The following is a 24,378-nucleotide window of genomic DNA, read 5'->3' as shown; positions in this document are numbered from 1 at the left end:
CTTTGCGTGTCTTAAAGCCTTTTGTTGAAACTGAGCATTTGAAAACAGGATTCTTTCATGTTTGCATACTGGTGTTATAAAATCTTCTCTAGTCTTGAGATGAGCCAGGCCTTCTCACATCTTCTTGGAGCATGCTTCTTCTCTGGGCCTCTGTGTATGTTTTATTTTTGTTTACAGTTTTTTAAATTTGTGCTGGCTTCTTTTAATTTCCCAAATAGTCTCAGGCCAGCTTCTTCCCAGCGCCTTAAATGTTCTACTGTATTCCTCTGCTGGTAATCTTCCTCCATATCCATGGGTCTACAATCAGCTGTACTCTTAATGTATTTCATTGCCCGCTACTGCCTTCTATGGCTTCTAGCCTGAGATCCACACTCTTCAGTGTTCCCTGCCCAAACTGTGAGTCAGGCAAGACAGCAACCAGTCCCTCAGGCAGCTAACAAACAGGGCAGAATGTTGCAAACGAATTCAACTCCGCTTCCCAGGGGAGAGAGCTGGGAACTAGGCTAATGCCTCCTACCACACCATGCAGGGGATTGAGTGGGGTACAGGTAAATAAAAATACTACAAAATTTCCTATCTTATCTTGTTTTAATGTCATTTTTTCTTGACTGCACACTCATTTGCTGTAGATGTTTGACTGGTTTCTGTAGTTGTTTATGTTCCTATGGGGAATGGGGACCTGTAACTTCCTAGTTGCCAACCTGATGTCACTGTTTATTCATCTTTTCCCAGTATTTTCTTCTCTCCATTCTTCATATTGCTTAATTTCCACTGGCTTATCTTCTAGGTTCACTGACTCCACTACTGTGTCATTAGAGTATGCTAGTGAGTCCCTCCAGATTTTTAAATTTCAGATTTTCAGTTTTTTATTTGGTTCTCATTTGCAGTTTATGTTTCTCTGCTGAGAATTCATATTTCAAATGTGTTTTTCTCCACCGTGTGGAGCACAGTTATAAGAATTGCTTTGAAGTCTTTGTGTAAAAGTTCCAACAACTAGGTCATCTCAAGATCACTCTCATCTGAAAGTGTTCATATTTTCACAGTCTTGTATGTCAGGTAATTTAGGATTGTATCATAGACATTGGGAATATTATGGTGCATGGTCTCGGGGTCCTGTTGAAATTATCTGTGAAGAATGTTGCTGTTTTTTAGTAAGTCTGGTTAGGTTCAGATTACAAACTGATATTTTGGGGTGGTGGTGAAAATCCAAGTTTAGTACTTACAGGCTTGATTTTGTTGGTCTGAATCTTTCCCACTCATGAACCTCAGGTGTGTATGGGCTCATACACAAAATTAGAGGAACATTTCTCTCTGCGATTTTCCTTCCCCCTCCCACCCACTCCTTATTCCTTAGGGGATTTCTCCTGTTTAGAGACTTTCCTTTACCTCAAATTTTCTTTAGCCAGCCACATCATGGCCACCACTGCACAGGGGTCTGCCTTAAAGGTACAAGCCACAGGCTGAGGAGAGAGATCCCAGCAACTGTTTCCCTACTTTTCACAATCTGAGAAACTCATCCCTGTACAGTCACTTCTCTGTATTTTGACACCCTAACACAACCCATCCACTTTTGTTTAATTTCAGCATCCTCAAGTAATTGTTTTTGTATTCTGGCCAGAGATTTTATTTGCAATTAGTGGGAGAGATGGGCAGTCACTGCTCACGGTGACAGTGGATCTGGAACTCTCCACAATACTTATTCTGGGAAAGTGACTTAAAGCTCTAGGCCTCTGGACCCCTACTTGCAGAGTAGCAACAGGACCTTCCTCACTTAATTTTTGACATTGTTTTTTGAGGATACGGTATGATTATGGGCATTAAGCACTAGTAACAAACAATGCTCAATAAACATTACTTTTATTACTATTCACATATTTTCTATAAAACTGAACATTTTGGATTAAGATTACTGGAATAAAAAAAAAACTAAAAAGTTAGAGGTTCAGTGGGTTGGCTACCTGAATGATGATGCTTAAAGGAAAAGTTAAACAAAAAGGAAGAAGGAAAATATTCTGTGTCAGTTGGTAGTCATTGAAATTACACCCTCTCCTTGTTTAATTGATACACATGGAAGCAATCAAAACAAACTTGCAAGCATTCTGACTCTCCTATCATGTACTTTTATTACTTACAGAAAAAAAAAATGAAACCAAGACACTTACTTATGTTCTAGTAATGCTACTTCCATTTTCTCCCTTGCTGGATGGCTGAAAAAGAACATGCAACCTGTTGAAGATCTCCAGTGGGTAACCCAGAGGCTGTCAGTGTTTGGCCAATTGAGTCCGTTAGACTTTGCGGAAGGCAGAGTGTAGTGGTGTTCAGAGACACGACTTCAGCTTGCAATGCTGGGAATGCTTCTCAAAGCAGGGCCCAGGCACAATGCTTCAGTGTTCCTGGCAACAACGATTCATGTCGAAAGATGTAAGACCCCTATTATCAAAAACCCATGTGAATTCTTAAAGCTTTTTACATAATTTGTTTTCCATTAGTGCTCCAGTGAAATATAATCATCAGAAGAGATCTTTTAGCACGGAAGAAAGGCACAGTGAGGCTTATTTAGTTCAAGCACTAGAAATCAGAAAGAACTGCACATCCTTTCCTTTGACGTGCTGAGCTGCACTGTAATAGTCATCACAGTTTTGCTCTTCTGGATAAAAAGCTCACGACTGCATTCCTGCATTCGGCTGACAGCCACCTTCCCTGGAGGACACTGCTTTCTTCAGCATTAACAGCACGTAGCTTTTCTTTCTCCTTATTTCTGATGACCTGTTTTGGAATTCTCACCGCCTGCAAAACCAAAACCAACACTGAAGCTAAGAGGTGTTCTGAGAGGAGTGCGGTCGTCCTGTGATTCTGATTCTTGTCTCCCTGCTGTTCATTTAATTCCGTGACTCCTTGAGATACATGTACAATAAAGACAGTGCTTCTCAAATTTTAATGTGTATATAAATCATCCCAGTAGATGGGGGACAGGGCCTGTCAGGACACATTCCTAAAAAGCCCCAGATACTAAAGCTTCTGGCGCCAGAACCACACTTAATTGAGCAGCAAGAACACAAGAACAGTCCATCGCTAGCTGTCATATATAAAAACAAATGTGCTGCACGGTTGAGAATCTCCTGAAAACCAACCTATCTGGTTTCTCATCTGGATTCCACAAAAAAGTGTTTGGAAATAATGCCTGTCATCCTCCTCAAAGTTGTCTTCAGAAAGAATTGTCCCTCTGACTTCATATCATAGAAATGGAATGCCTATTTGATAAGTTTTACAAAAATCAGTATTTCTAACATTATTATGGTTATTTTTACCCTCAAATTTAGATTGCTTCAAGCTAACCAAGATATATGTTGTTTTTTAAATTGCTTTTTCTTCCTAAGGCAGATAAAATATTTCTATTCCTACAAATAAAAAAACAAAAAGAATACTAACATTTGGGGGGAGCTCTGAATATGCTTTCAGCCTGGTCCAAACTTCTTTCTGGAAAGTGCCATCAGGAAAGACTTCAGTAACAAGTCCTTGAGCACATGCTTCTCTTGCTGTTAACTTCTTTCCAAAAATAAGCATCTCTGCTGCCTGAAATAAAAGCAAGAGTAAAACATTAACTTAATGAAATAAAGCTCAGTTAGCTTCAGAATTAACTGCTCTCAGTAGACATAGGGACATTTACTGGTGGTCTTTTGAGGTTGCTAGTATCTGTCACTAAGGGAGAACCAATGATCTCAACAGGCAATGGTTTGCAAACTACATGCTGAGGCCCCCTTGGCCCTGCAAGGTTGCTCGGGGCTGCTGCCTCTGTGTGTCTGGGTTGGAGAGGCCAGAGCAGGGAGCTGGGGAGGAAATCACACAAAGCGGATGCTGATCTGATCCATAGCAGCTATAATTTTTATACACTATAAACAATTGTAAAAGAAAAAATAAATAAAACTCATGGTCACAGGGAATGCCTGACTTTTAGAATTCCCTTCCTGGCACTTCTACCTGGCAGTCTAGCTCTGACAGCTTTCCTTGCCTGCACAGGTACTCAATTAGTTCTGCTGAACTGAAGGAAAATGAGAAAGACTAATTCAGTTTCTAACAAAACTGTGGTCACTAAATGGATATCCTTCTCTACGTTTGCAATTTCTCTTCCAGAAAAGTAAAGACTATTTCAGAGCCAAATGCTCTAAGCCTTAGAGTTGGTCCTTCAAAGTTAAAATCTGTATAATGATTCAGCGTATATGACAAAATAGTGAGATTTTTGTAAAAAGTACACTTATAACAAAAGCCTAACAGCCAATGAAAACAGGCTCAATTCCAACCCCCCCTTGCAGATCTCAAAGTTTGCTAAGCCTTTTTCTTTCCCCCGGCTCCCTGGTCTGGTCATGATCACTTTGGACTCATGCACAGAGCAGGGGCAACTAGGTTTCCATAAACACAGGGACAACCTGAGCAGCCACTTGACCACTCTGAGAGCCTTAGTGCATTGGTGTAGAGCCAGCTGATGGGAAGGATGTGGTGCCTGCGGGTAGCTTTGGGCATGGGAAACCCCATAAGCCTCGTAGCTGCTGGCATGTCACGTGACTCTGAAGCAAAGGGGTCCCCTCATCACTTTCAGGAGATGCTGCTCATCCATAAAGAAGTTATGTAGCCCTGAGCTGGCACAGTCCTGGTCCTTCTGCTGACCAATGCCCACAGCTGTGGGGGACGGCCTTGCACTGCCTGCGATGCCACCAGCCTGGGCAACCCACTGGAATAGCAGCATCCTCGCTGTAGGACTTGCCGGGAGAGTTTCTAACCTTTCCCTCATACCAGACATTTCCCACAGCTTGGTTCCTCTAAAAAGTCTCAGAGTTGGGCATCAAATAACTGCTTCCATTTGGTTTATATTATCCAGGGAAAGAATGGAGGACATAGCATTGCCTCTGGAATAGAGATCATTTAATAAAATTTACTTTTAATGTTTCCGAAAGTTACCTTGGCTGGGCCCATTATCCTTGGGAAGGTGTAAGAGGAGCATCCCTCTGGGCTCTGGCCTAGGCGACTAAAAGGTGTATGAAATGTTGCCTATTTGGAGGGAAAAAAAGGAAATTATTATTTTTGTATATGATTTAAAAAAAAACACAATTTGTCCATATCCTCATAATACTTAATTGAGGAGTATTTTTTTAAAAATTAGGATTAGGATGGTATATACACACAAAATTCACTCTTTTAAAGTATGTATCTTGATGAGTCTTAGTAAGTGTATATAGTTATGTAGCCACCACAGTCAAGATACAGAATATTTCCACACCCCAAAAAATTCCTTCCTGCCCTTCCAGACTCAATCTATTCCTCCCATCCCCAAGCAACCACTGATGTTTTCTATCCCTATAGTTTTGCCTGTTCTAGAATGTTACATAAATGGAGTCATACATTCTGTTGCCTTTTTTCTTTTGTCCTTTCAGTAAAGCTTTTGAGAATTGCATGTTGTTGATGTATTAGTAGCCTTTTCCTTCTTTCTGATTATTCCGTTGTATGGATGTGTCATCATTTGTTTATCCATTCACCAGTTGAAGCCATTGGTGTTAGTTCCCGTATTCTAGCTGTTATAAATAAGATTGATATGCAATTTGTATACAGGTCTCTGCATGAACATGCCTTTAGTTCTCCTTGAGGACCTAAAAGTAGCATTGCTGGGTTGTGTGGTAAATGTGTGGTTTCATTTTCTAAGAGGCTGCCAACCTGTCTCCCCAAGTGGCATACCATTTACTATTCCTAGCAGCAGTGTACATGCCTCAGTTGCTCCACATTCTCACTAAACTTTCTTATCACGAGTCTTTTTTAACTCTAACCATTCTAGTAGGTCTGTACTAGAATCTGGTTGTGGTTTTAATTTACATTTCCCTAATGATGAATGATGTTGACCATCTTGTCATGTACTTATTACACATTTGTTTATCTTCTTTGGTGAGATAACTGTTACAAAATTTTGCCCACTATTTTTAAGTTAGATCGGTTGCCTTTTTATTATGAGTTGAAGTCCTTTATATATTCTGGTTCCAAGTCATTTTCTTACCAATGTCTTTCTTATATATTTTTCAGAGCCATTTCACCTCTTCTCTGTGGGCTATTGATTTCTCTTCACTGCCCATTTTTATATTAAGTTGTTGATGTATAACTTTAGAGACATATTTTAAAAAATACATTAGAGAGATTAGTCTTTGTTATGTCAGTTGAAAACTGTTTCCTCGATCTAATTTTGCCCCAAATACTAGAATCTACTCGAATATTGGTTATCAAGAATACAGAGTAATTTGTAGTATTTTTTCTACATTTACTATTTTACATGTTTTTTGATGAATGAAAGTCCTGACGAAAGGGAATTAATTTATAATTGACAATTTGTAAACAGAATATTTAGACTTAATTTCCCATAACCAGAGATGATGTTATTTTTTATTGAACATTGTTAGAAGATGTAAATATATAATGTATGCAGCACAGAAATAAAAATAATAAAAATATAAAAGTTATAAATGTTACATGCCTTCTTTTTTACCCCTAAAAGAAAGCTTATTTAAGAAAATATACTGAGAAGTCAAAGCCTAAGGAAATTAAACAGGTAACTGAGAAAAAACACAAACCAGGTACATGTATGTAGCCGACAATAAGCAGCATTGAACTTATGCACAAGAGTTATTATAAATAAGCATTCATCTTTTTTCAGGAATAGAGCAGGTAGGTTTGTGGAGGGTTTGGGCTCCAGCATCAGACAGCTTAGTGACTCTAGGACTTCCTTAACCTCTCTGTGCCAGTGTCCTCATCTGTACAATGAGGATGAAGGTACCTATCGCACAGGGCTGTTGAGCACATTAAGTGAATACATACAATGTGGATCAACACAGTGCCTAGTATATAGTGTACTCAAATATTTATTATTTTTATAATTTCCATCTTCTTATTAGCCCATTTGCTGACAGAGAAGCTAATAGGCAATGTTACCTATTGCCCATAATAAAGATGATTTGGTTGTATGAGTTAAATATTAACCCACATTCCGTATGGTATTTATTCAAGAAGCCAGTAATGATAAATCCGTCTCCAGAGTCTCTTTCTTCTGTTTTTCTTACCTGATTTTAAGTTGAACTTTGGTTTAATTCAGTTGGGTGAACCCTTAGCAGTGGTTGCTATTTGTCAAATAATTTACTTTGGGCCAAATCCTTTAGGATTTAAATTATATATACATGTATATGTATGTATATACACACACACACATACATACACAAATACTCATTTCAATTTTTAATTCCAATTTGAATTATAAGATCGAATTCCCAGAAATCTTTAAGATTATATATATGACAGTCATTTTGAATTCTGTGGATTTTGAATTAAGTGGAAGAATCAGGACAAGATTCAAATGAGATGATATATTTGTCCTCTAGGTACTAAAGAATGAGAGACCCTTAAGTTCGGGTGAGGTCAATTAACTGGTCATCTAACACAGGGGAGGTGACCAAAGACTATTGATTTCTGCCTTTGAGCAGAAACTTCCACCTGTAAAGGTTAGGCAGTTCAGTACCTACAACCTCATTTGCTATTTTTATGGGAGAATTATTAATAAGATTAAGATCTGACAACATGCCCAACTTGAGCAAGTGGAATCCAGTAAACGATAACCAGAGTTAAGGACCCTGACATATGGTCCTATCGACCAGTGGGGAAAACACTTCTAAACAAAACTAGGAGTCTTTTCAGTGGTAGAGACCAAATGTTTCCCACAAGGTTGTATGCAGATCCGCAAATTTTACCACCATGTAAGCAAAAATCACTCGAAGAATCTGATAACCCTAGAGGTGATTGTTAGTTGTACAGCAAAAGTTCTAAGATAAATGCTTATCACATCTTTGTTTATAATGACAAAAAGTATAAATAGCCTGACTAGGAGTCAGGCACTGGTTAAATTAGATAAGTTAAATAACCCAAACATTGGCACTGGTTATCTCAGTGTTAAGATAAAGATGATTTTTAACCAAAATTTTTTCTTTGTATTTTTCCATGTTTTTCAAAATTTTATTTTCCACTATGACATATATTACTACTGTTGTAAGAATAAAAATAAAACAATGTGGGGGATAGGGGTGCTGACCCCTGCAGTCAAAAATCCATGTGTAACTTTTGATTCCCCCAAAACTTAACTATTAGCTTATACTGTTGACCAGAAGCCTTATCAATAACATAAACAGTTGATTAACACATACTTTATGTTATATGTATCATATAATGTAGTCTTACAATAAAGCTAAAGAAAGAAAATGTTTTTTCCAATTTTGTTACCTCCAAAAAATTTTCCAGTACATTAATTTAAAAAAATCTGCGTAACAAGAAAGCAAAACACAGCAGCAGACTCACAGAACCCAAGAATGGACTAGTGGTTACCAAAGGGAAAGGGTTTGGGGAGGGTAAGTGGTAAGGGAGGGATAATGTTATTAGGGGGTATTATGATTAGCGCACATAATATCGGGGGGGGCACAGGGAAGGCAGTGTAGCACAGAGAAGACAAGTAGTGACTGTAGCATCTTACTACACTGATGGACAGTGACTGTAATGGGGTGTGTGGGGGGACTTGATAATAGGGGAGAATGTAGTAACCACATGTGAAACCTGAGTATAAGATTGTATATCAATGATACCTTAATGAAAAAAAATCTGCATGTAAGGGAACCTGTGCAGTTCAAACCTGTGTTCAAGGGTCAAACTGCAATTCAATGGTGAACACAAGGCGGAATTGTGTTTTGAGCAAGTAACTTCTCTGAGCTTCAGTTTCCTTGTCTGCAAAGAAGGGGGAGTTGATAATACTGAAAATTGTTTATTATCTAAAAATCTAAATTCCAGGATTTGTTTACTTGGGAAAAAAAACATCAAGTAATGCACTTGCATAACCTGCAAAGATGCTATTTTTCATCCCCAATAAGAAGCTTTCAAGGTCTCTTGACTATTTTAGAGTAACACGAAAATTGAAAATTGAATAACTGCAATTTGATTAGAACATAGAACCAGATGAGTTGGGACAATGTTCACAATAATACTGGTGCTTAGGAAAATTCAAGTTAATAAGGAAGAAAAAATAAAATGAGTCAAATTAGTTAGACTAATTCTTTGGGAAAAACTTAAATTTAGTCCATTCTATCATAAGCCATATGTAACCCATTTACTACTAGCAACAATAAAGGAGAATTCACTTCTCAGTTTTACTTGCATGACTTCATAACGTTCTGGGAGTTAACTTACCCTGTCAGATGCATACACAGCATCAAAGAGCCCAAGTATGGTGACAGAGATTCCCACAGCTGGACCATTCACCAATGCAACCAGAGGCTTCGGGAAATCTATAAAACAGCCTACAAATTCCCTACAGAAATGGAAATATGAAAACATTTAAATGTTCTAAAGCAGCATTATGGAAGTATGTACAGGCAAGACTGTATGAGTCTTTGACGTAACAAACTCTTCCAGTCAGGCTGGGTGTTTCCATATCACCCAGAAGAGCCTCCTTGTCTTGGCACCTCCCTGGCATCCCATACCAGATTCATCCTGGACACCCATCTGAAGGGTACTTGATGGAAGCTCACAGAGTGAGACCTTTAGTATGACCTTAGCTCAAATCTTGTATTCCGGGCAGCTCAGTCGGAGCTGTAAATCAGCTGTAGACTTAATAGAATGGCTGACCGAACGTGCTGCAACATTACAGCTCAGTGGGAATCAGACTCAGCAAGGGTAACAAGTTAAGAAGAGAGAAGCCTTCACACCCTCTGTATCGAGACTACAAGTATCCTATTACCAACAATCATGGGAGCCATGCATTTCTCTAGCCAGATAAGAATTTACTAACTTCTGCCTTAGAATGAGAATTTTATTTACAACTACAGTTTACTGTTATGCTTTCCAGTCAAATCATGTAGAGCGGCAGGATGAACAGGTAACAGAATTTAAAGTCATAGAGTGAATGCCCACATATTGATAGGGGCAATTTGGAGAAATATGCTTGTTCAAAGTCACAATCACAGTGACACGAAGTATTTATCTTACTTTTGCTTAACTAAATACCACTGTGATGTATAAAGATGAGCCCTGTGAGGTCAGACTAATGTCACTCTTACCTCAGCAGAGTGGCACCATTTTTGGCTTTCTCTTCTACTCCACCAGGGGGGATATCCAGGAAGTTAGTCAGATCATTCCCACTACAGTAATAATCACCATTTCCTGTAAGCAAAATCAGCAGATTCACCACTCATTCATGCTATAATTACTGAGTATCTACTATGTGCCACGTTGGATGCCAAACACTGGAACAAACTAGGTGAGCCAGCTGTGGCTCTTGTCCTAATTTACAGACTGGAGAGTAAGTTGCACAGATTAAAAAACACAAATACATGTAGGTAAGCCAACCGATACACAGGGGAGGTACATGATGGTAGGATGAGCATATGTAGTGGGATCTGTTATAATCAGGAGGCTTAGGGAGGTACTTTCCTGAGGAAGGGACAACTGAACTGAGATCTGCAGGGCAAGCAAAGCCCTAGCTAGAGGGGTGGGAAGAATATTCATGCAAAGGGACAGCAGGTGCAAAGGTTCTGTGGAGGGAGTAAGCCTGGGGTACATGATGGGACGAAGAAGTGCCACTGTGCCACAGCAGAACGAGCCAGTGGGTAGAAGCTGGCGTAGGATGAGGATAGGCAGGATAGACCACGTGGGGCTTTGGAGTTCATAAAGTTTTGCCTTTTATTTTAGGAGCCACTGAAGAGGTTTTATTTACAATTAAAGTATATTACATACAATAAAATTACTTGTTTTAAAACACTTGGCTCAGTGATTTTTGATACTTGTAAATATCCATGTGATCACCTACAGAACAAGATGTAGGACATTTCCATCACCCCAGGAAGTTTCCTTAACCTCCTTGCCATTCAGGCCAACCCCACCCTGCCCTGAGACGATTGCTTTCTGACTTCAATCATCATAGATTTGCCTATTTTAGAATTATTATAAATGGAATCATATTCACGCATACCTTGAAGATATTGCAGGTTCAGTTCCAGATCGCTGTGATACAGCAAATATTACAATGAAGCAAGTCAAATGAATTTTTTTAGTTTCCCAGTACAGATTAAAGTTGTTTACACTATACTGCAGTCTATTAAGGGTGTGATAGCATTATATCTAAAAAACAAAGTACACATCTTAATTAAAAATACTTTATTGCTAAAAAAGCTAAATATCATCTGAGCTTTCAACGAATTGTAACCTTTTTGCTGGCAGAGGGTCTTACTTTGATGTTAATGGCTGCTGACTAATCAGGATGGTGGCTGCTGAGGGCTGGGGCGGCCGGGGCAACTTCTTTAAATAAGACAACCGTGAAGTCTACCACATCGACTCTTCCTTTCATGAACGTTTCTCTATAGCGTGCGATGCTGTTTGATAGTATTTTACTCGCAGGAAGACTTCTTTCAGAATCAGAGTCAGTCCTCTTAAAACCTGCTGCTGCTTGACCAACTAAGTTTATGTAATATTCTCAATCCTTTATTGTCCTTTCAACAATCCTCACAGCGTCTTCGCCAGCAGTAGATTCCATCTCAAGAAAGCACTTTCTTTGCTTATCCACCAGAAAGTCCTCCTCATCCATTCTGGTTGATGATGAGACGGCACAGCTCAGTCACATCCTCGGGCTCCACCTCTAAGTCTAGTTCTGCTGCTTCCACCACACCTGCGGTTACTTCTTCCAATGAAGTCTTGAACCCCAGGATGACTGGAATCAACTTCCAAATTCCTGTTAATTATATTTTGACCTCTTTCCATGAATCATGAATGTTCTTAATGGCATCTAGAATGGTGACCCCTTTCCAGAAGGTTTTCAATTTACCCCCATCAGAGGAATCACTACCTATGGCAGCTCTAGTCTTACAAAATATGTTTCTTAAATAACAAGATTTGAAAGTCAAAATTACTCCATGGTCCATTGGGCTGCAGAATGGATGTGGTGTTGGCAGGCATGAAAACAACATTAAGCTCACTATCCATCAGAGCTCATGGGTGACCAGGTATATTGTCAATGAGCACTAATATTTTGGAAGAAGTACTTTTCTCTCAACAGTGGGCTCAAAATATTCAGTAAACCACGTTGTAAATAGATGTGCTGTCATCTTGGCTTTGTTGTTCCATTTATAAAGCACACACAGAGTATATTTAGTGTCATTCTTAAGGGCCCTAAGATTTTCAGAACGGTACATGAGCACTGGCTTCAACTTGATGTCACCAGTTGTGTTAGCCCTAATAAGAGCTAATAAAAGCCCTAATAAGAGCTTCAAATCTTTGAAGATTCGAAGCCAGGCATCGACTTCTCTCTAGCTATGAAAGTCCCAGATGGTATCTTCTTCCAATAGAAGGCTGTTTCATCTACACTGAAATCTTTTTAGTGTAGCCGCCTTTGTTAATTATCTTAGCAGATATTATAGATAACTTGCTGCAGCTGCTCCATCAATACTTGCTGCTACACCTTGCATTTTTCTGTTACAGAGCAGGCTTCTTTGCTTAAAGCTCATGAACCAACCTCTGCTAGCTTCAAACTTCCTTTTTTTTTATTAAAATACCATTGATATACAATCTGTGATGGTTTCAAACATACAATACAGTGGTTCAAAATTCACCCATATTATCAAGTCCTCACCCCCACTAGTGTGGTCACTGTTCATGAACACAGTAAGATGTTACAGACACATTAACTGTATTCTCTATGCTGTACTACCATCCCTGTGACCAGCCTATACTGTGATTGTGAATTCTTGTGCTCCTTAATCCCCTTCTCCCTCCCCCCCGACCCTCTCCAACTTCTCCCCTTTGGTAACCACCAGTCCCTTCTCGGTGTCTATGAGTCTACTGCTATTTTGTTCCTTCTGTTTTGCTTTGTTTTTATGCTTCACAAATAAGTGAATAATAGCTTCAAACCTTTCTTCTGCAGCTTCTTCACATCTCTAAGCTTCCAAATAATTGAAAAGTTAGGGCCTTGCTCCAGGTTAGGCTTTGGTTTAAGCAAATGCTGTGGCTGGTCTGATCTTCTATCTAGACAACTCAACTTTCCCCATATCAGCAATAAGGCTATTTTGCCTTCTTAGCATTTGTGTGTTCACTGGAGTAGCACTTTATATTTCCTTCAAGAACTTTCCCTTTGCTTTTACAAGTTGGTTGTTTGGTACAAGAGCCCTAGCTTTCAGCCTATCTCATCTTTAGACATGCCATCCTCATTAAGCTTAATCATTTCTAGCTTTTGATTTAAAGTGAGAGACATACAACTCTCCCTTTCACTTTAACACTTGGAGGCCATTGAAAGGTTATTAACTGCCTAATTTCAATATTGTTGTGTCTCAGGGAATAGGGAGACCCAAGGAGAGGGAGAGAGATGAGGGAATGGCCAGTCAGTGGAGCAGTTCAGAACACATACAATATTTACAAATTTAAGTTTGCAATCTTATATAGGTGTGGTTCATGGTGTCCCTAAACAATTCTAATAGTAACATCAAAGATCAGTGATCAGAGATCACCATAAAATGAATAATGCAAATGATTAAAATATTGTGAAATATGATTGAAATATGTTAAAATACCAAAATGTGTCACTGAGATGCAAAGTGAGAAAATGCTGCTAGAAAAATACTGCTGACAGACATCCTCAACACAGGGTTGTCACAAATCTCCAATTTGTGAAAATGCAGTAGCTGCGAAGCACAGTCAAGCAAGCACAATAAAATGAAATATGCCTGGAATATGTAATCAAAGTCTTCTTTTGCTGAAGTATGTTGTAAAGTTTCACCCATAATTGTTTGTGCATCAGTTATTAATTCCTTTTTATTTCTGAGTAGTACTCTGCTGAATGAATAGTCAGTAATTTGTTTATTCATCCATTGATGGATATTTCAGTTATTTTTGGGTTTTGGCTACTGTGAATTGGGCTACTATGGTTGTTACAGTACAAACTATTTTGTAGAAATATGCTTAATTTATCATGAGTAATTGTCTAAGACTGGATTGCTGTGACACCAGGTTGGTGAGTGCTTAAGTCAATAAAATGTTGCCAATTTTCCAAAGTGATCTCATGTCAGAAACATGTAAAATTTTTAGTTGCTCCACATCACTAATATTTGGCATTGTTTGTCTTTTAGCTATTCTAGTGGGTGAAGAATTTCACTGTGGTTTGCTGTTTTTCACTTATTTTATTAAGGTATCATTGATATACAATCTTATGGAGGTTTCACATGAGCAACACTATGGCTACTACATTCACCCACATTATCAAGTCCCCTCTGACAGTCACAGTACATCAGTACAATAAGATGCTATAAAGTCTCTACTCATCTTGTCTGTACTATAATGCTTTCCCCGTGACCCCACTACATTATGTGTGTTAATCATAATGCCTTTTAATCCTCTTTTCCCTCTCTCCCCACCTATCCTCCTCAGTCCCTTTCCCTTTGGTAACCTCTAGTCTCTTCTTGGAGTCTGTCTGCTGCTGTTTTGTTCCTTCAGTTTTGTTTTGTTGTTAACACTCCACAAATGAGTGAAATCATTTGGTTCTTGTCTTTCTCTGCCTGGCTTATTTCACTGAACATAATACCAAGCTCCATCCATGTTGAAAATGGTAGGACTTGTTTTCTTCTTATGGCTGAATAATATTCCATTCTGTATATGTACCACTTCTGGTTTATCCAGTCGTCTACTAATGGACACTTAGATTGCTTCCATATCTTGGCTATTGTAAATAGTGTTGCAATAAACATAGGGGTGCATATGTTTTTTGAATCTGTGATCTTGTTTTCTTAGGGTAAATTCCTAGGAGTGGACTTCCTGGATCAAATAGTATTTCTAGTTTTAGTTTCTTAAGGAATCTCCATGTTGCTTTCCACAATGGTTGAACTAGTTTAGATTCCCACAAACAGGGTAAAAGGGTTTCCCTTTCACTGCATCTTCACTAGCATTTGTTGTTCCTTGTCTTTTGGATATTGGCCATCCTAACTGGTGTGAGGTGTTATCTCATTGTCGTTTTAATTTGCATTTCCCTAATGATTAGGGATGTGGAGCATCTTTTCATGTGCCTGTTGGCCATCTGAATTTCTTCTTTGGAGAACTGTCTGTTCAGATCCTCCATCCATTTTATAATCAGGTTATTTGCTTTTTGGGTGTTAAGGCATTTGAGCTCTTATATATTTGGGATGTTAACCCCTTATTGGATATGTCATTTATAAATATATTCTCCTAAACTGTAGGATGCCGTTTTGTTCTACTGATGGTGTCCTTTGCTATACAGATGATTTTTAGTTTGATGTAATCCCGTCTGTTCATTTTTGCTTTTGTTTCCCTTGCCTGTAAATGTGTTCAGTAAAAAGTTGCTCACAGTTATATTCAAGAGATTTTTGCCTAAGCTTTCTTCTAAGAGTTTTATGGTTTCGTGAACTACATTCAGGTCTTTGATCCATTTTGAGTTTACTTTTGTGTATGTAGTTAGACAATAATCCAGTTTCATTCTCTTACATGTAGCTGCCCAGTTTTGCCAACACCAGTTGTTTCCCATTGTATATCCATGGCTCCTTTATTGTACATTAATTGGCCATATATGTGTGAGTTTATATCCGGGCTCTCTATTCTGTTCCACTGATCTATATGGGTCTGTTCTTGTGCCAGTTCCAAATGTTTTGATTACTGTAGGTTTGTGGTAGAGCTTGAAGTCAGGGAGCATAATCTCCCCAGGTTTATTATTCCTTCTAAGGACTGCTTTGGCTTTTCGGGGTCTTTTGCAGTTCCATATGAATTTTAGAACTATTTGTTCTAGTTGGTTGAAGAATGCTGGCAGTATTTTGATAGGGACTGCACTTAATCTGTAGATTGCTTTAGGCAGGATGGCCATTTTGACAATATTAATTCTTCCTATCCAAGAGCAATGGATATATTTTCATTTATTGGTGCCTTCATTAATTTCTCTCATGAGTGTCTTATAGTTTTCAGAGTATAGGTCTTTCACTGCCTTGGTTAGGTTTATTCTGAGGTATTTTATTCTTTTCGATGCAATTGGAAATGAAGTTTATTTCCTGATTTCTCTTTCTGTTAACTCATTGATAGTACCTCATGCAACACATTTCTCCATATTAATTTTGTATACTGCAACTTTGCTGAATTCAGATATTAGATCTCAGTTTTGGAGTGGATTCTTTAGGGTTATGTCCAATATCACGTCATCTGCAAACAGGGACAGTTTAACTTCTTCCTTGCCAATCTGGATGCCTTTTATTTCTTTATGTTGTCTGATTGTTGTGGCTAGGACCTCTGGTGCTATGTTGAGTAAAAGTGGGGTGAGTGCGCATCCTTGTTTAGTTCCCAATCTTAAAGGAAATGCTTTCAGCTTCTCTCTGTTAAGTATGATGTTGGCTGTGGGTTTGTCATATATGGCCTTCATAATGTTGAGGTACATGCCTGCTATACTCATTTTGTTGAGAGTTTTTATCATGAATGGATGTTGAATTTTGTCAAATGCTTTTTCAGCATCTATGGAGATGATCATGTGGGTTTTTTTTGTCCTTTTTGTTGATGGATTTTCTAATATTGTACCATCATTGCATCCCTGGAATAAATCCTAGTTGATCATGATGGATGATCTTTTTACTGTATTTTTGAATTCAGTTTGCTAATATTTTGTTGAGTATTTTTGCATGTATTTTCATCAGGGATATTGGTCTGTAATTTTCATTTTTTGTGGTACTTTTGCTGGTTTAGGTATTAGAGTAATGCTGGCCTTGTTGCATGAATTTGGGAGTACTCCCTCCTCTTCTACATTTTGGAAAACTATAAGGAGGATGGGTATTAGGTCTTTAGTAAATGTTTGATAAAATTCAGCCATGAAACCATCTTGTCCAGAGGTTTTCTTCTTAGGTAGTTTTTTGATTAACAATTCAATTTCATTGCTGGTAATTGGTCTGTTTAGATTTTCTGTTTCTTCCTGGGTCAGCCTTGGAAGGTTGTATTTTTCTAGAAAGTTGTCCATTTCTTCTAGGTTATCCAGTTTGTTAGCATATAATTTTTCATAGTATTCTCTCATAATTCTTGGTATTTCTGTTGTGTCTGTAGTGATTTTTCTTTTCTCATTTCTGATTCTTTTTGTGTGTGTAGTCTCTCTTTTTTTCTTGATAAGACTGGCTAGGGGTTTATCTATTTTGTTTATTTTCTCGAAGAACCAGCTCCTGTTTTCATTCATTCTATTGTTTTAGTCTTCTCAATTTTATTTATTTCTCTTCTAATCTTGATTATGTCCCTCCTTCTACTGACTTTGGGCCTCGTTTGTTCTTCTATTTCTAGGTTTGTTAATTGTGAGTTTAGAATGTTCATATGGGATTGTTCTTCTTTCCTGAGGTAGGCCTGTATTGCAAAACACTTCCCTCTTAGCACTGCCTTTGCTGCATTGAACAGATTTTGCGGTGTTGAATTATTGTTGTCATTTGTCTCCATATGTTGCTTGATCTCTGTTTTTATCTGGTCATTGATCCATTGATTATTTAGGAGCATGTTATTAAGCATCCATGTGTTTGCAGGCTTTTTGTTTTCTTTGTGGAAATTATTTCTAGTTTCATACCTTGTGGTCTGAGAAACTGGTTGGTACAATTTCAATCTTTTTGAATTTACTGAGGCTCTCTTTGTGGCCTAGTATATGATCTACTGTTGAAAATGTTCCATGTGTTGAGAAGAATGTGTATCCTGTGGCTTTTGGTTGGAGTGTTCTGTAGATGTCCGTTAGGTCCATCTGATCTAATGTGTTGTTCAATGCCTCTCTCTCCTTACTTATTTTCTGTCTGGTTGATCTGTCCTTCGGAGTAAGTGGCATGTTGAAGTCTCCTAAAATGAATGCATTGCATTCTATTTCCCCCTGTAATTCTGTTAGTATTTGTTTCACATATGTAGGTGATCCTGTGTTGGGTGAATAGACATTTATTTTAGTGCTATCCTCTTGTTGGATAGACCCCTTTATCATTACATAATGTCCTTCTTTGTCTCTTGTTACTTTCTTTGTTTTGAAGTCTATTTTGTCTGATACAAGTAATGCAATTCCTGCTTTTTTCTCCCTATTACTTGCATGAAATGTCTTTTTCCAACAGTTTACTTTTAGTCTGTGTATATCTTTGGATTTGAAGTGAATCTCTTGTAGGCAGCACATAGAAGGTTCTTGTTTTTTTATCCATTCAGTGACTCCGTCTTTTGATTGCTGCATTCAGACCATTTACATTTAGGGTGATTATGGGTAGGTATGTACTTATTGCCATTGTGGGATTTACATTTGTGGCTACCAAAGATTCAACGGTATTCCCTTCCTATCTAACAGTCTAATTTAACTCAGTATGCTATTACAGACACAACCTAAAGGTCCTTTTATTTTTCCATTTTCTTCCTCCTCCATTCTTTATATATTAGGTATCATATTCTGTACTTTTTGTCTATCCCTTGATTGACTTTGGGGATAGGTGATGTGATTTTGCATCTGCTTTGTAATTAATTGTTCTACTTTCTTTACTGTGGTTTTATTTCCTCTGGTGACAGTTATTTAGTATTAGGAACACTTCCATCTATAGCAGTCCCTCCAAAATACACTGTAGAGGTGGTTTGTGGTAAGTAAATTCTCTTAGCTTTTGCTTATCTGAAAATTGTTTATTCCCTCCTTCAAATTTAAATGATAATCTTGCCGGGTAGATTATTCTTTGTTCAAAGCCCTTCTGATTGATTGCATTAAATATATCATCCACTCCCTTCTGGCCTGTAAGTTTTCTCTTGAGAAGCCTGATGATAGCCTGATGGGTTTTCCTTCTATGTTACCCTATTTCTCTCTCTAGCTGCTTTTAAAAGACTGTCTTTATCCTTGATCTTTGCATTTTAATTATCATATGTCTTGGTGTTGTCTTCCCTGGGTCCCTTGTGTCCTTGTATTGGGAGATCTGTGCACCTCCATGGCCTGAGACACTATCTCCTTCCCCAGATCGAGGAAGTTTCAGCAATTACCTCCTCAAAGACACTTTCTATCCCTGTTTTTCTTTCTTCTTCTTCTGGTACCCCTATAATGTGAATATCGTTCCATTTGGATTGGTCACAGTTCTCTCAGTATTCTTTCATTCCTAGAGATCCCTTTTTCTCTCTGTGCCTCAGCTTCTTCATATTCCCTTCTCTAATTTCTATTCCATTTACCGTCTCTTCTATTACATGTAATCTTTTAAATTCCTCCATTGTATGTTTCATTTCAGATATGGAATTTCTTAATGATTGAATCTCCATCCTAAATTTGTCCCTGAGTTCTTGAATATTTTTTTGTATCTCCATGAGTATGTTTATGATTTTTATTTTGAACACTTTTTCAGGAAGATTGGTGAGTTCAGTTACACTTGGTCCTTTTTCTGGTGTTTGTGAGATTTTGTTCTGAACCAGGTTCCTTTGATGTTTCATATTTGTATGTGTGCCCTCTAGTGCCCAGAAGCTCTAGTCTCTGGAGCCACTCAGCCCGTGGAGTTATGTTGGAGGTTGCAGGGGAGCAGTGCTGGTGCCTGGGGGGAGGAAAGAGCTGTTTCCTATTTCCCTGATGAAGTGTCTGTCTTCACCGCCAGAATCAGTGGGCCGAGTACATAGGTGAAAGCCTCTATGCTTTGTGTTTGTAGCTGCTGTAGGCGGGACTGCCCTCTGGCTGGCGTGACGCTAGGTCAGGGACTGCCGGTTTGCGAGATGGTGCCAGCAGGCCAGGAGGAAGGTGCAGCAGGCTGTGTATCACATTGGGGGGGCCTTGGAGCTGTGTAGCCACCCAGGGGGATGGAGAACCTGAAGCTCCTAAAAGTTCCCAAACTGCTGGGCACAGCGTGCCCAGACAACCTTGTCCACCTATCCCTTCTCCTGTACAGGAAGCTCTGTGCAATTCCCACCCCTTCAGCAGCCCTCTTGCTGCTACGAAGCCTCTCAGACCATTCACCTTTCCTTTGACCCAGAGCAGCTGGATGTGGATCCCTCCACAATCCACAAATGGCTGGAATCTCAGTCTCTCCAAGTATTCTACCTGGCTTAGCTTTCCAACCCCACTAATCTCCAGAGCACCATGCAATGTAAGTTTGTGCTCCCAAAGCAGATCTCCAGGGCTGAGTGTTCAGCAGTCCTAGGCTTACACCCCCTCCCCGCTGTTTCTGTTCCTCCCATGAGGAAGCTGGGGTTGGGGAAGGGGTTGGCTTCTGCTCAATCAAGGCTTTGTTATGTTGTCCTGTTTTGTGAGGTCTGCTCTGTTCTCCAGGTGTATGTAGTCTGGTGCAGCCTTCTTTCTTGTTGCTCTTGTAGGATTAGTTGCATTAAGTATATTTTCATATTATATGTGGTTTTGGGAGGAGTTCTGTTTCACCTCTCACACTGTCATCTTTAATCCCTCATCTAATCTGCTTTTAAATCCTTTCATTGTATATTTCATTTGATACTGTATGTTTCAACTTTCTGTCTCTTTCCTGAAGTCCTCCTTGAGGTTTTGAATATTTTTCTATAGCTCTATGAGCATGTTTATTAATTTTATTTTGAAATATTTATCAAGAAGATTGGTTATTTTAGTTTCACTTAGCCCTCTTTGTGGTGTTTGAAGGATTTTCATTTGTATACGATTCTTTCACCATTTCATATTTGTAATGATTACTATGGAATAACTTTGTGTAGGAGGTGCACTCTAGTGCCCAGAAGCTGTACTCTCTGGAGTTGCCCAGTTCCTGAGCGATGGCAGGGGACACAGGCTAGCAGCACTGGTGCCTACTGGGAAGAAAGAGTTCTTTCCTGCTTTCTGGCTGAAGTTCCTGCCTCCACTGCTAGGTCGAGTGGAACAAGTGTGCAGTAGAGGCACCTCTGTGTTATGTTCTTGTAAGTGCCATAGGTGCGGCTGCCCTCTGGCTGGCCTGGTGCAATTGCGGGGGCAGCAGGATTGCCAACTGGTGCCAGCCAGGAGGAAGGATCCCCAGGCTGTGTATTGCAGTGAGGGGCCTCAGCATTGCATTGCCAGCCAAGGGATGTAGAGCCTGAAGCTCCTGAGAGTTCCCAACGACCTGGGTTGAGTGTGCTGTGATGATTTTTGTCCACCTTTCCTTTCTCCTGAGCAGCAAGCTCTGTGTAATCCTTGCACCTTTAGCAGCTCTATCAGTATTGGGAAGTCTTTCAAAGTACCCAACTTTCTTTTTTCCCAGTGTGGCCAGTTTGGGTATCTGTTCTCCACAAGTGGCTGGAAGCTAACTAAGTCTTTCCAAGTATTCTGCCTGTGTTTGCTTTTCAATCCCAGTAATCTCTAGAGAACCATGTAATGTGGGTATGTGCTTCTGGAGCAGATCTGCAGGGATGGGCATTTAGCAGTCCTGGGCTTCTACTCCCTCCCCACTCCATTTCTCTTCTTCCCACCTGTGAGCTGGGGTGGGGGAGGGCTTGTGACCCACCAGATTACAGCTTTACTACTACCCTTTTCTGTGAGGTCCTCTCTTTCCCCCAGATGTAGGCCATCTGTGGCAGTCTTCTTTCCAGTCTCTCTTTCAGGATTAGTTGTATATGCTGTACTTTCATGTTATATGTGGTTGGGAGGAGGTTTCTGCCTCACTTCTCATGCCGCCATCTTTTTCTGCCTCTTCACTGTGGTTTTAATTTGCATTTTTTTGATGACGAATGATATTGAGCATATTTTCACATGTGTATTGGCAACCATACATCTTTTATGAGATGTACAAGTCTTTTATCCAGTTTTTAAATCTGGCTGTTCATTTTATTAATTTGTAGTATTTTTATATGTTCTGCATATCAATCCTTAATACAATGTCTGCATACGGCAAACTTTTTTCCCAGCCTGTCACCTATATATTTATTTTCTTATTATTGTCTTTTGATGAATAAGCATTTTAAATGTCGATGAAATCTAATTTGTAAATTGTTTTTTTTATGGTTAATGTTTTTTATGTACTGTCCAAGAAAATCTGTGCCTAGCCTAAGGTCACAGAGATATTCTATGTTTCTTCTACAAGTCATGCTTCTGGGTTTTACGCTTACATAACTTTTAAATTAATTTTGTGGAGGGTGTAAGATGGGATTGAAGTTTATTTTATCCCATATGGCTACTTAGTTGCTCAAGCATCATTTATCCATTTAAATGTCGTGGTTCTACTGAAGTTTTAAATGTCAGGGGGAAGATTTTTATTTGGAAGAAGTTTACACTAGGTGTAGTGAGGAGGCTGCCCTGGGTATAGGAGAGAGGGCAAAGGGGATCAAATAGTAAGGGCTTACTTCAGTTTAGGGAAGAGGCCATGGTTGCTTTGACTAGTACAGAGGAGACATTAAAAAGGACTGATTACAGAGATATCAATGAAGTGAAATGTGATTAGAACAGACACGGCAAGTGTCAATAGTGAAATGTTAGGATTCTGGTCCACATGCCAGGGTAGATGTTGAGCCACATGCTGTCACTGGAAACAATGAGAAAGGTACAAGAGCTGTGGGAGGGACGCCCCTGAGGATGTGCCAGGTGGGTACACAGAATGAAGCCCCTGGCAAGTCCAAACATGGCATATAGACTTTTGTGAAGGGTTGGCATAGCTGAGAGAGCCCAGGGAGAATGCAGAGGAAGAAGAGAAGAGAAGAGTGCCAGGGCTAAACCTCTGGGACCTCTCCCATTTGATGGCCACAGAGGATGGAGCTGTAGAGGAGATCAGGAGAGCTACCAGGGACAGGAAGAAACGTAGGGGTAAGTTGTGCCACTGGAGACTCAGGAAGATGGAGAATTGAGACAAAGGGAAAGTCAGATTAGGCCTGAAAGACATCCCTTAATTTAAGGACACAAAAGTCAGTAGGGACCTAAGCTAAATTTAGAAGCCACATGGGAATGAGCTCAAGGGCAAGTTTCAAAGAAAATATTCAAAGGACATGTCTGCTTTGTAGTAGAGCTTTAGATTGTTATATTTGGGAAACTAAGAAACAAAGAGCTATATTTGATTTCAGCAGTGTTTTTACATCATAAATTTGTTCCTTATTACCTTTTTCCCCATGTTTCCACCAGGACCAAACAGCATCATAAATAGCATTTTCAAAAACCATATGAGCAATAAAACCTATCCCAACAAATTTATGTGCTAGCAGACATGATGCCACTGGAAGCAGTAAAAAGAAGACATACTGCTAAAAATGCAATGAGGGAATTGGACTTAGGACTGAGACAACTGCAAAATAAACTGAAGACAAGAATTAAGAATTTGGAGGAAATAACAGATAACCATCTCAGTAGACTGGACATTTATTTTCCATAACTATAATTTATTTTAAAGAAAATATACCAATTGAAATAAAAATATTCAGAGATATTAGCAAAGGAAATGTAAAACAAGGCCTCAATAGTTTAAAAAGGATATGTATTTTCTAGGAAAAACTGATAAAGAATGGGAGGGTATCCATGGTCTTCTTGGGAAAAGAAATGATCTCATAAAGGGGCTAAAAAACAAAAGTAATGGTAGCCTCAAATTTCTCTCCAATAACATTCAGTGCTAGAAGATAATAGAGCACTACTAATGAGACTTGATGGAACAGAGGCTTGAGGGGTGTCAGGAAATTCATGCTAACTTCCTTGTCTTTCATGGGGGCAGTCAATAGATACTATCCAAAGGAAATAATACAAGACAGAGCTAACTGAAATGTACCATGAAAGCTATAAAAGTATTACTAAAAGCAGTAAAAAATCTTTTTTCCAAACTATGAGAAGAAAGATACATAAAACAAAGGAATACATAGACTATGAAGTAAAAAACAATTACAGAAGTGTAAATAGCACATAAGAGGCCAAAACTAAAATGTTAACATATCTGTCATATGCATAAATATAAACAGGTAAATGTACCTTTACAAGAAAACTCAGACTGGGTCAAAGGGGGAAAATCTAACAATGTACTTTATGAGAAACAGTACATTAAAAATAACTCAGAAAGGTATAAAGTTAAAAGGATTAAAAGGACGGGTGAAGATTTGCCAGAGAAGTGCAAACAGTACTGAACAAATTATGGTATTAATACTCAACAAGGTTGATTTCAGGGTCATCTTCAATTTCCCCCTTTCCCCGTCCCATCTGATCAGCTCTTAGATTTCTCCACCTAGTCTTTTTCTAGTCTCTTTTTTATACAAGTAAAAAGCCATCTGTTGTCTCCACTTTATTTTACAAATTTTAATGAAAATTAAAGAAAATGACTCCTGCATCTACCATGCCAACAAACAGTAACAACCACCATCTATCAAGTGCCTGCTCTGTGCCATGCCCCTCATTATCTCATGCCACCATCTCAACCATCCAGACTGTCTGAGAAAGCACTG

General features: G+C 39.0%; 1 protein-coding gene across 1 annotated transcript in view; it reads right to left on the bottom strand.

Annotated features, from left to right (window-relative positions):
- Positions 1 to 1,840: 1,840 nt before the first annotated feature.
- Positions 1,841 to 24,378, bottom strand: part of ECI2 (enoyl-CoA delta isomerase 2) — a 35,809-nt gene continuing 13,271 nt past the window's right edge. Inside the window, 5 exon segments of the mRNA XM_073225247.1 lie at positions 1,841 to 2,787; positions 3,430 to 3,573; positions 4,954 to 5,043; positions 9,253 to 9,373; positions 10,122 to 10,224. Of these exon segments, the coding sequence (XP_073081348.1) occupies positions 2,632 to 2,787; positions 3,430 to 3,573; positions 4,954 to 5,043; positions 9,253 to 9,373; positions 10,122 to 10,224 (614 nt within the window). The 3' untranslated portion in view covers positions 1,841 to 2,631.

This window comes from Manis javanica, chromosome 16 (assembly GCF_040802235.1).
Source record: "Manis javanica isolate MJ-LG chromosome 16, MJ_LKY, whole genome shotgun sequence".
NCBI lineage: Eukaryota > Metazoa > Chordata > Mammalia > Pholidota > Manidae > Manis > Manis javanica.
This window is presented reverse-complemented; position numbering and strand designations above follow the sequence as displayed.